Raw genomic sequence first — 12576 nt, 5'->3', positions numbered from 1 at the left:
GTAAGTCAAATTCATTGAATTTTGGCCAATGCAGATGGATACTAAGTTTTTCTGTAGTTCTGAAGTGTTCTTAACCCTATAAATAACTATGAAGGCAGTCAAAAGAGAGATCCTTGGAGGATTATAAATATCTTACAACTCACCCATGCCTGATGGGGAAAATTACTCCATCTGCAATGCTGCTCTTTGTACTTATGCTCCAGACCATTTTGTCTCCATAATGAATTGTAGTTAAGGTGGCTCAAAACAGTTTCCAGCAGTTAGATTTTGATGGGTCATTATTAACCACTCTTTATCACTTGATGCAACAATCATGGTATCAACAAACTGCCGAGTCATTGGTGAACACACTGTTATCATTTTTGTGACACAATTGGTTACCATAGCAACAAAATGACTTGCTAAAAACACCCTTAATTATAGCTTTAGGGGCTTATAATTCAAAAACGGCACAGTGAAATTTTTTTATATTATCAAATTTTGATGAGCATGATAAGGCGCAACTTTTGGCAAAGTTTAAAAGAATTCTGCACTTAGGGTTCAGAGCCACCTTAAATTTTCAAAACTTTAAGGTTGCGCTGAACCCTGTGTAGAGATTTTTTTAAAACTTTGCCAAAAGTTGCATCTTAACATGCTCATTAAAATTTGGTAATAAAAAATTTCATTGGGCCGGTTTTGAATTATAAGCCCAGAAAGCTGTTATTAAGGGTGTTTTTAGTAGGTCATACTGTTGCTATGGTAACCTATTGCCTCACGAAAATGATAACACTGTGTTAACCAATGATTGGGTAGTTTTTTGATACCATGATTGTAGCCAGTGTTAAAGAGGGTCCATAATGACCCATCAAAATCTAAGAGCTGACAACTGTTTTGAGCCACCTCAAGTAATCCTTTTGGTCTGGGTCTTAAATCTGGCCTAATTGGATCAATAGAAAACTGCAGATTCCTTTCCTTTCTCCTCTTTTTCCTCGCTGAGTAACTGTCCACCTCTCTACCCTCTTATTTCTAATTTTCTGTTCTAAATTGCATACATCTTAAGGATGCTTATTTTCAAGTCATGTTATCCATTCTGTTGATTGTTATTTTGAGATGTTAATGATGGTTTTGTCAAATTTATTCTGTAGTCAACCAAATGAAAGCAGAGTCTGAGAAAAGTATACTCTGCTTCCAAAATGAATTTTTCTAATTGCAGGATGATTTTTGTCATCTCAGGAAAGAAACAGCTTTAAAGATGGTTCATTATGATTCTCAGTAATTGAGTTAATAACTAGAAGAATTACATTGTTCCAGCAGCTTCATACATAAAAACAAGAACTATATTTTTCTAGCTGTTAAATGTGCATACTATTCTCTACAGTAGTGTGAAAATATTTTTAAAAAAACTTAAAACAAATTAAGCTATCTTAAATGCCAGGCTGGTGACCAAGTCAATTGTAGTTTACTTAATATATGTACAATGTTTTAGATAAGGTAACTGTTGTAATATTGTTTTAATGAGATTGCCGGCTAAATTAACTGTTAAGTTTTGAGTTAGTCCACAGCCTAGTTACCGGGTATGTCTAATTGTACGACAGGAGAGATGAAGGAAGAATTTGCAGTTTACAGTTTGGTTAAAGGGAGAACAAAAAAAAACATCAACTAATTTGTTTACTGGTCTGGCAGTAAATAATGTAAATTTTTTGTTATTGAAAAAGCAAATACCATTAGTTGCCTCTTAATCATGGAGCCCTACCCAGTAAAATGTACATTACGTCTGATAAATATGTCAGGCACAATTGTTATTTCATGTAGTATTGTCTATTACTGCTTATGTCCATGTCTGGACTCTATGGACTGAAATGATTGCCACCTATATGTATTCTGACAATGTGGTCTGACAAAGTTTGCTACTTTAAAGTAATACCAATATTTGTGTCATTCTTATAATTTTACTGTATCCACTCTTTTTAGCCTCTTTGTTAAAGGAGCTGAAACATGCCAACATTGTAACTCTTCATGACATAATTCACACCAAAGATACTCTGATGTTTGTCTTTGAGTTTGTGGTAAGTTTGATTTTTTTAGTGTAGCAGAATTATAGATCATTAAAGGTTGATGTTAAACATTGTTATGATTGTTTTTCCTTCATGACCTTTTGCCAAGTGTGTTAATTGTGTGGCTTTCTATGTTAGCCCAGGAATTCATTGAAAATCTTAAGATGTCAGTAAATGATCGAAGAGATCAATCAACATTCAACCAGAAAAGGACGGTTGAACAAAACCCTATCTACCCTGGAAAAGTAGATAAGGAAAACAAAAGCGTGAATGCCCTGGCCGATTGTAAAAGTGCTACCGTAATCTCAATGTGCTTTGGATTTCTTCTTGCGGAAAGACAGTTGAAGATTCTGAAAGCAAATGGATCAGCTACGTTCAGATGACACTAAACAACATCTGTTGTTTACTATTAGTACTCAGCTCATTTAGTTTTTACTATTTTGAGTAGTTTTTTGCTTATTTTAGTTTAATGTATTCTTTTGCTGTATGATATTCTCTGTATTATGCAAAATATAATGGTTGTTGTTGTTGATCACCCAAAGCCTGCGTTCATTGCCATCAAAGATGTTGAGTGTGGACGAGTTACTAAAGCATAATTATACATTTCATAAACATCTTAAATGTGTGTTCTTGACTGGGAAAAATGCCTTACCTGTTTATATTAAAGATCCCTCCAACTGCCTTCACCTTCACCTGTCCCCTGGTGCCAAGTTGGCGCATAGGGCAACTAGACTGTCCATGAAAAGGGACTTAACGATTGTGATTTGAATGAATGTTCCGAATATGTGCTTTTAGGGAGCAGTGAAGAAGCAACAAGAGATAGAGCTGAAGTATTCTCGACATGAGCTTCCCTGAGATGAAAGAAACATTCAAGATATTTGAAGACAAAAAGAGCAAACTAATTAAAATTTAAAAGCACCAAATTTGCCAACACCCATCTTCGACATCATCTAAATTTTGGAATGGTTTCACTAAAAAGGGCTGTGAAGAAAGTGTCTGAGGCAAAATCTGCACTTCCAGCTATGTAGACAGACCAGCTAAGAGTCTACTCCGAAAGGCCAAATTGGTCTTAAAGAAAAAGCTTGGTACAATTAAGCTGCTCTCATGGGAAAGACCATAACTGGCCCATAGACCAAGGAAGGACATCAACCCTATTATTTTGGAAACCATTGTTGAAGTTTTGGCAACAATTTCAGACTCACACTAAGAGGCATTATGACGGGAAATATATTACCTCTGTGAGAGAATCTGTTGACAGCAGCAAGAACCTTTCTACTGGTAGGTTGTGCGAACAGTGCAATGCAATTGCTCAAGGATTTGGATTGCCAACAGCAAGTGTTTCAACCCTGAAAAGGAGATGCATCACTCTGTATTCTGGCCATAAAAGCAGCAGAAGTTACACCAGTGAAGCAAAGATTAAGTTTGGGAAAGTTGATACTGGCACAAGTATTCCCTCCATTAATGTTCAGTAGTACAGAGCATTTGTTAAAATGGAGCAGCTAAAACCATTTCGCTTTGATGAACAATAGCCTCACCTAATAATCACTTTATTTAAGTGTCGATGTATTTAGCACTAATGTGCTAATTGGGGACACTAAATAAATAAACAAATATTTAAATAAACTATTAAGAATCCCAACTGGTGGGAGGCTGACCAGTTACCATCAGTAGCACTGATGCAAAGGCCTCAGTCGTTCTAGGCTCAAAGAATTCCTTTAACTCAGGACATGCATGTATGTGGCTGAGGTACATCAATGAAGATGATCACTGGAGTCCTCTAGAGGAAGAGACAGAACAGTTGCTTGTAGAAAGGAAGAGAGAGAAAGAAAATGACGACAAACTTGTCCAACTTCAAGCTTTGCCTTGTCATGACTATCACTCTGCAAAAGATGTTTTACTGCTGAACACCAACCTATTCCTTGAAAAATCTTTCAGTGTTGATACAGAGAGTGAATGTCAGTCAGTTTGCTGGACAGGAACAAAACTGGCTGTCGTAGTTTCTCCAAAATTTATTGCTCAAATGGAGACTTAACTCATGTGGATGAGCGCTACCATCTGAGAGAGCACGGTGAATAGGAAGTGAAAATGAAAATGAAAATGACCCTTCCTCATACAAACATAGATCTCTTCTGCCTCACTACTTTCTTGGAGCCATCTAATCATATTTGCTGAGTGTAACAGAACTAGAAAATTTGGCCAATTATGTCTTGGAAATCGAGGGAGCAGAAGCTTTGAAGCTGTCCTCATTGTTAGGCAAGGTAGCACAAGATCTAATCAAAGTACCAACCTCTCTACTTCCCATTATTTCGATTTTCCAGAAACATCCCCCAAATCTGTTGAACAAGATTCATGAAACTTAAGGGCAATTAGAGCTAACCATCAGTGGTGCATCAGCTAGAAGGTCACAGATGTATGCAAGCTCGTTGGCCATGAAAAGGAGTCTCCTACTGTAGATAATGAATTAGAAGACTGCACTTTTGAGGTGGAGAACATTACACAAGTTAAAGTGGTCAGTGTAATTCAATGACTCATGGATCAGGTTGTAATTTATAAAGCAAATTGGCTTCCTTTGGATGAACTGGAGGCAGATTCAAAAACAGGCGGTCTCTCCTGGATACAGATGTCTGCTCCGTTGCTAGATGAAATGTCTAGTGAACTATAGAACTGCCAAAAGAGAAGTGACAACCCATTAATTTTAAGAGAATTGAACGGAGCGTCTTTGATGTTAGAAGTTGCAGAAAGTCTTGAGTGTGGTGATGATGTTGCACTCAGTGAGGAAACTGACCTCAGCAGCCCTGACATTCCATCTTTTAAAGTACTGGAAATTCTTCCATCTTATGGTCCTCTTGTGGATGGAAAAGTTGTTGAGTCAAGGCCTTTGAACTAATGTTTGGTAGATGAATGACCAGATCAGAAACAGTCCCATCTACCAACAGTAATAGTGTCATCCATTGAGTTTTGAATGGAGATGAATGACCACGTTTGTGTAGAGGAGCAGCATAGCAAACGAGGCAGAGTGAGTTAATTCCATTTTGTTTGTGCAGCCTACTATGGATCATCAGTTACAAACAACGTTTTCAAGAATGCCAATGATTGTATGAAAAAATTGGAGAGCGATTTGGAAGACAAATTGGTTAGTTAAGAAGTGGAAAAGATCAACAGTATTGCATTTTCCTTGGGAGATGAGTTGTTAGCATAAATGAATATGTGGTATGGTGCAAAGGAACTTGCCAAAAGATGGAATGGGTTTCCATGCTTTAGACAAACTCTTTTTGCAAAGACTCCTTTGAGTTTTTATCAGCAACCACTATCTCATCTCCTAGAGGCTGATATTCAAACTTATAGTACGGCAAGCAGACAAGAAAAAGAAACCTCTGAAAGATTTGATTGGATTCGTTTCAATCTTAAATGGTATGATGACCATGGAAAACCATCCCAGGTGGCCACTATGAGGAACGGTGAGCTTGTGACGATACAAAAATTTTGTGCAACAAGAATTAAGTGCCCCTTGACACTCCTCAGACACCAAAACCATTGCTTACAAATGTTGGCCATTACGAAAAGCTGAAGGTTGTTGAGAATCTGATGAAAGATGTATTGGCAGAGGAAAATATTAAGGAGTTGAATCTGTTCCCAGAACTGCAGGAGGACAGAGAACGATATAGACAAATGGAATATTCCCTGCCCTCAAAAGCACTTGAAACTGTTTATTCACACACATGGTCTCAGTCACAAAGATTTAATCAATTTCAGAAAGGTGTTTCCCTGTCCTCAAAATAGTTGAGGGGAGAAAAAAGAAATCGCATGGAAAAAGAGAAAATGTGAGAACTTAGAACGAGAAAAAATGTCAATTTTTGTAGACCAACAAATTTCCTCTGGTAAGGTTTAATGGGGAAAAAGCAACACAATTGACAGAAACCCTCAGAAAAATTTGTAACTGCACTGCTCCTCCCATCTGTCACTAGAGAGTGACTTGTAAAATACAATCTGGTGTCATGCATTATGGAATACACCAACAAAACGAAGTTACATGTAACTTTGGGCAAAGAAATCAAAGCAATGGATTGGAATACCTTGGAAGAAGAGCTTGACTGCCACTAACTGGGGCCATACTCAACGTGAGGGAGAGGGATTAGCAAGGGCAAGCGACAAAAAGTGTCTTCCTCCTCAACCATCCCAGACCACCAAGGAGACACCCTAAGACAAGGCAGTATTAAGTGAAGACTTACTTTTTATTTCTTCTATTATCAACAACGTCACAGACTCTTGGTAGAGGGACGCATAAAGACTACTTTCTTACCTTTCCTGCTATTGATTTCTTCATCATTGTTAGTTCTTCATTATCAAGATCGTTCAATGACTGTACTTTTCCTGGCATTTGATTTCTTCATGGTTGTTAGTTTTTATTATCAAGATCGTCCAATGACTGTGACTTTCCTGGCCTTTGATTTCTTCATCGTTGTTAGTTTTTTATTATCGAGATCGTCCAATGACTGTGCCTTTCCTGGCATTTGATTTCTTCATCATCTTTACTTCTCCATTATAGAGATTGTACACTTTTAATTGGGTTAAAATTACCCTCTCTTACGCTTTGAGTGAGATTCTACAGATGATACCATCTGATGGCTTTCTTCCAGAGGCTAGGAGGGGAGGGACATTGCTGCAAAAGATGCCATACACTGTAGTTTTTTTTTTTTGCAGGGGCCGGGGGTTGAGAGGGGGGGGGGGGTGGGCTATAGGACATACTATGGGTTTATAACAGGGGGTGATGGGGCTATAGGAGACACCATGGGTTTGTAACAGGGGGTGGTGTGGCGTAATAGGAGATACCATGGCTTTGTAACAGGGGGTGGTGGAGCTGTCTGTCTCAGAAGCTTTGTCTCCTCAGAATTAATCATCAACCCAGTTGCCTTTCTGTTGGTAAGAGAGAGAGACTTCTCAGTTTCTGTTGGAACTGGCCTTTTTGTGCTGGATGTAAGTGTGATGTCATCGGGACTTACAAACATTTATGTTGTTTGATTTATAGGACACAGATCTAAATAACTACCTTGAAAAGTATCCAAGAGGAATTCATCCCTATAATGTCAAGGTAAGCAGAAATATTGTTAACTTCTTGAATTATTATAGTAGATGGGGGAACAAGGGGTTAAATTTGTGTGGTTCAACCGGGTCAGGTTCATTGTTACTATCTCCACCTTAGGTGGAAAATAGATTGCATGTTAGCTGATAAGCTTCCATGCACTTGTTCATGTATGTAATACATGATATTATAGGAACAGCCAGGATACACATTTACCGCAGCAACCTAGCTGCAAAACCCAGTCCTAAGAGTAAGGTCTATGTGAAGTCATGCCTTCCTTTTTGGTGCAGAGAGCAGTATTGGGAGGGTTTAGGGGCTGCTGTTCACTAAGGCACTAACACAATAATGCAATAATGCCATAATGCACTAATGCCATAACGCCATAGTGCATAAGGTGTAAACTCTCCTCTCAATTTTTATTTCGATGTCTTCAATGTTGTGAATTATATGGGTAGTTATTTCTGGGATTAAACTTTGTTCCTGTTTGAACAAAAAGTAAAAAAAAAGCTTTACATAGTTTTCACCTTATCTCACTTGGGTGCCAGAACACTTCACATAACACCTGCCTTTACATAAGAATTCTCCGGCTCAAGATGTCACGCAAACCGTTAGTCTATAAAAATTTGGTCCTGTACAACTGAGACAATTCTCAAATTCCACGAGCTGATTTTGTCGGTTTGCAGATTTAATACCCTTTGGAAATTTCGAAATTTTTATTCTTATTTATATCAGGGAGCTGCACTTTGGTTACAAAAACTCGATGCAATGTTTTCAAAACTTGTGTTCATGTGTATAAACATTCAGGTGGAGCTGTCAAAACTTGACGTGTTCATGCTCTAAACATTAATTGGTTCAATTCAAAAATGCGACAGTTTGTCTAGACAAACTTGAATGTGCGTGGAACAACGCGGAAAAAAGTTGGCCGTTCACAGTAGCTCGTAAATGGTAGTATATATAACAGGTTACCATAACAAGAATACAACCTCTTCGTGTCTTCTCTCATCATTGCATTTTACACTATTTCTTAACAATGCTAGTGGGCTTTAACTTAAACTTAACCTGCAGATTAAAACCTTAAGTCAGTGGCATCAAAATTGCCACTGTTAACAGATGCTCCATTTTCCAAGTTGAGAGGCTCACAGCTACTTTGATTTCTCTCTGTATGTAATGTTACCAATTTGGATAACTTCAGTGGCATGGAAATAAAATCTGTTTTTCTTCTTTTTTTGCAGCTCTTTCTGTTCCAGCTATTAAGGGGTTTGGCATATATTCATGAGAGAAAAATTCTTCACAGGTTAGTTTTGATAAGACACAATCTTTTTCAGTATTTGTTTAATGCTTGAAACATTAAAGGTTTTACAACTGGCTTGTTACTTTTAGGTTTTCTACTTATATAACTCTTTTTGACTAATTGGCAAATGTTCATGAGATAATGTTAAGAATTTTGCTATATGTCATTGCACCAAGAATGTTTTGACCCTCAACACTTCCTGTTGTTAATTTATTGTCTGCCAGCAAACAATGACTTACATGTAACTATATCCTGGAGAAATAGAGCCGTAGCCATGCATGGAAAGCTAACCTGGTAATTATATATTTGCTTTAAAAACGTATGCAAAGTACCAAGCTGTCCTATTGCAGCATCTGTGAGAGAGCAACAGCGAGACCTGTACCAACCTTGGGAAATGCCAACATTATAGCTGGTAATTCCCACCAGAATACCTGTCGGACTCTGCCTAGTGGTGGGTCTTAATGAATACACGGAATATGATGCAATCTGGTACAATCACTCATCCTCTTTTCTCCTGTGAGTGGAGCATAAAACTGTCTGCTAATGTGTTGCTGTTCGACCTCATTCCACCTTGTCCAACCTAAGTCTTTGCACTCAGCTTCAACCGTTCTTCTCCACATAATCTTTGGTCTGCCATGCCTTCTCTTGTCTTCAGGGAATCCTGGTGACAGCAACTCTGTAGTCCTGGTCTTTCTCTGTTCTCAAGACGTGACTGATCCATCTCCACCACCTGACCCTTACAGTTTCGGAGAAGGGGCTCTCTTTAGCTTTTTCGTAGAGGTCATGGTTGGAGATGCTGTGTAGCCAAAATATGTTGAGGATTGTCCTTGTACTTTTTCGATGGAAAACATCCAGTTACTCAATGCCTGGTGATGTAATCCTCTGCATGTCAGTGCCATACAGCGGAACAGAGGTGACACAGCTCTTGAGGATTCTCAGCTTGGTGAACTTGCTGTACATCCGTGACTTCCAGAGAGGACTGAGACTTGCTTGTGCTCTTTTTGTGATTGGCAGCCTACGTGTGATGTCTTCGTTTGATCTGCTTTCTTCGTGGACTGTGGCTCCCAGATAGATGAAGGAGTTGACTTCGTGAAATTGGAAGTAGGTATTTGTTTGTACCACCTTTGTTGTGGTGGTGTTGATGCAGAGTCTATGTGTACGCTGAAATCTGATGGAAGTGGCTGCACTTTTCTCGGAGATCTTCCTTCTCAGAACTCTCTTGCATTCAGGGTTTTCTTTGTTATCCAGTATATCATGATGTTGAAGAGAAAACCAGACATACTGCCGACCTACTTGGCTCCTATCTCTACTGGAAACCAATCTGATGTCCATCAACTCATAATGCTTACGAATGTTCCAGAGCTTGTCTCTTCTTACACTATTGAAGGCCTTCTTGAAATCGATGAAACCAGTCTAAACAGATGCTTGCCACTCAGCACTTTAATCCAAGATATTTCTCAGGATAGAGACCTTTATTTATTTAATTTATTTTCAAATACATGCTCTACATCGATATGATGATTTTTAGCAAGTGGTCGGTGGCCACCAATAATCAAAACATGTCTAGCTTGGTTATGAAGGAATTCACAGATTGTGCCTCAACAGCATTCAGGAGTAGGCTATTCCATTCCCCGATCATTTGTGGAGAAAAATGAGAACAAGTGGTAATTTGCTTCAGATGCTTGGAGTGTCTACAAGAATTTGTGCATGTGCCTGCTACAGCAGGCTCCAAATATTTCTGTTGGTCTATCTCAACTAGATTGTAATGCATTTTATATAGCATTGTTAGCCTTCCTTTCTACCTACGTAGTTCTAAAGTTTCCCCAATCTAGTTCCATCAGCATTTCTGTGATACTGGCAGACCTTTCATAGTGATTTAGTATGTATGTGCTGTTCTACGTTGCACCATTTCCACTATAATTATCACTGTTTTGTTTGGCATATGGATCCTTAAATTTTGAAGCATATTCCACAGTGGACTGGAACAAACTCTGGTAGGCAATTGACTTCAGTTCTGGAGAGTTAATGTTGAGGTTTCTTCTCAGAATTCCTAGTCTCTGGTTACTTTTTGTTACATGATTATGTTTGATAATTTATGTGTTGATTTCAATGTAGAGAATTTACATCCCTTTGTGACTCCACAACCACATATAACAGGTTGTAATCCACAAAAAACAAACTGTAACTTGTACATGTTAAACTCAGTCTTTTCCACTGAAGGATGCCAGATTGGACTTGAGTCATATCTGAGTACTTGCCTCTGAGAGTAACTTACTGCATTAAACACACTGCTCTCCTTGCAACTTGACTCTTGCGAGTCACACACATGGTCCTTAGCAACCGTAGTGGACTGTCATTTAAGGTGGCTCGCCATAGTTTTACGATCACACGCTTGCTGAGGACGAAAGCTCGAGTAATCTGCACGCGCGAAGGAAAACGTCAGTGTTTTTCGATATTTTATTATGTCAACATGAGCCCAACAAGGAAAACTGACAGTGAATTTTCTCGCGTTTCCTCTGGTGAAATTCCGTAAAACTTGGCAGACTGGTAGTAAATGTTTTACTTTAGTCGAAGCTTGTTTTTCAGGGAAGTCTATAAGACCAGTTTTTTCGCAGCGGTAAAAGACGTAAATTTGCAAAAAATCGAAAAACCTGCCTTTACAAACCCTACTTTTTTCGTCTTTAAAATTCGTATCCCGCAGGAAGCGATATGCTGTGAAAATTTGGGAAGATTTCACCGAAGGAAATTCAAGAAAATCGCAAGTAAAGCTATAAAAAAGAAAAAACATATTTGTTTGGGAATTTATAATTCAAGACTAAAACCAATAATTTTAACAGAGATGATAGTAAAACACTATTTTAATCATTGCTTATTACATGTAATTAGTTTGAGATGACTGGGTGTAAAAACGAATGCAAAAACGGCATTCAAAACATTACAGTTGTGCGTGCAACGCCATAAATGATTACCCTATGGAGCCACCTTAACAACATAGTAATGCACTAAACTTAGGGAAACATAATAAAGGATGTTGGCTTTGCAGTGTTATGGAAGGTCCTAGATATTTGTTTCATTCTGTTTCTTGCCAGTTTCATCTGTGTCTTGCATCAGACAAGGTGATGGTCACTTGTTGCATCTGCTCCTAGCTGAACTATGATGTCAAGTAATGATCTACTGAATCTTCTCCAAATTGCAACATGATCAATCTGATTCCTATCATGGCCATTTGGGGTTTTCCACCTGTAATTGGAGATGTCTTTATACTTGAAACAAGTGCCACCTATGACAAAACTGTTTTCAGAATAGAGAGATGCAAATCGTAGGCCATTATCATTCATAGTGTTGATCCTTTGTTACCCATGGTGTCTTCCCAGCTAATCTTGTCAGATCCCACCTTGGCATTTGCATTGCCAAACAGGATCAGTAGGTGGTGGGATAGTCTGGCATCAATCTCCCTCTGGAGCAACTCGTAGAAGTCCTCCTTGTCCTCATCACTTCTGTCATTCAGGGGGCTGTAGATCTGAATCACCCTTGTCTTCACTTACTAGGAGTAAAACCGTGCAATAATAATAATAATAATAATAATAATTTATTGATTTATAGTGTGCTTTTTAACATACCAGGTGATCAAAAGCGCATTACGACAATAAATAACCTAAAACTATACAAGTATTAAAAATCTACAATAAAATTTAAAAATAATAAAAAAAACACTACTTCATTTATTTATATATATACATATTTGAGAAATATTAAAAGCTAATTTAAAAAGATAAGTTTTAAGATTTGACTTAAAAGTGGAAATACATTTGATGATGCGGAGGCTAACAGGAAGAGTGTTCCACAGAGTGGGCACAGCCCACTCAAGGATCTGTCACCAAATGACTTTTTCGTTCTCCCCGAAGGATGCTTTAATAAAACACCTTCAGTAGAGCGCAGCGAATAGCGTGTAATAGTCTTAATATGAATTAAATCAATGATGTAACTAGGTGCCATGCCATAGAGGGCTTTGAAAGTAAGTAATAAAATTTTAAAATTAATTCTATACCTTACTGGTAACCAGTGTAAATTTATCAAAATGGGCGTAATATGGTCATACTTTTTACATGATATAAGCAGCCTAGCTGCAGCGTTTTGTACCCTTTGCAATTTAGCTATTTCACAGTCTAGTA

General features: G+C 38.1%; 1 protein-coding gene across 2 annotated transcripts in view; it reads left to right on the top strand.

Moving 5' to 3' along the window:
• Positions 1-12576, top strand: part of LOC110051294 (cyclin-dependent kinase 5 homolog) — a 71501-nt gene that overhangs the window by 28638 nt on the left and 30287 nt on the right. For both annotated transcript variants that reach the window (XR_016206818.1, XM_020757329.2), the window contains exons 7-9: positions 1951-2045; positions 7060-7122; positions 8346-8407. Coding sequence is in view for 1 of the 2 variants with exons in the window: in XM_020757329.2 (XP_020612988.2) it covers positions 1951-2045; positions 7060-7122; positions 8346-8407 (220 nt within the window). In the remaining variant the exon portion in view is untranslated. The remainder of the gene's footprint in view (positions 1-1950; positions 2046-7059; positions 7123-8345; positions 8408-12576) is intronic.

Source organism: Orbicella faveolata, unplaced genomic scaffold (genome assembly GCF_042242905.1).
Source record: "Orbicella faveolata isolate gen_17 unplaced genomic scaffold, um_ofav_v1 contig_15, whole genome shotgun sequence".
In the NCBI taxonomy this organism is placed as follows: domain Eukaryota; kingdom Metazoa; phylum Cnidaria; class Anthozoa; order Scleractinia; family Merulinidae; genus Orbicella; species Orbicella faveolata.
The sequence above is the reverse complement of the archived record's forward strand: the minus strand, read 5'-3'. Positions and strand labels throughout refer to the sequence as shown.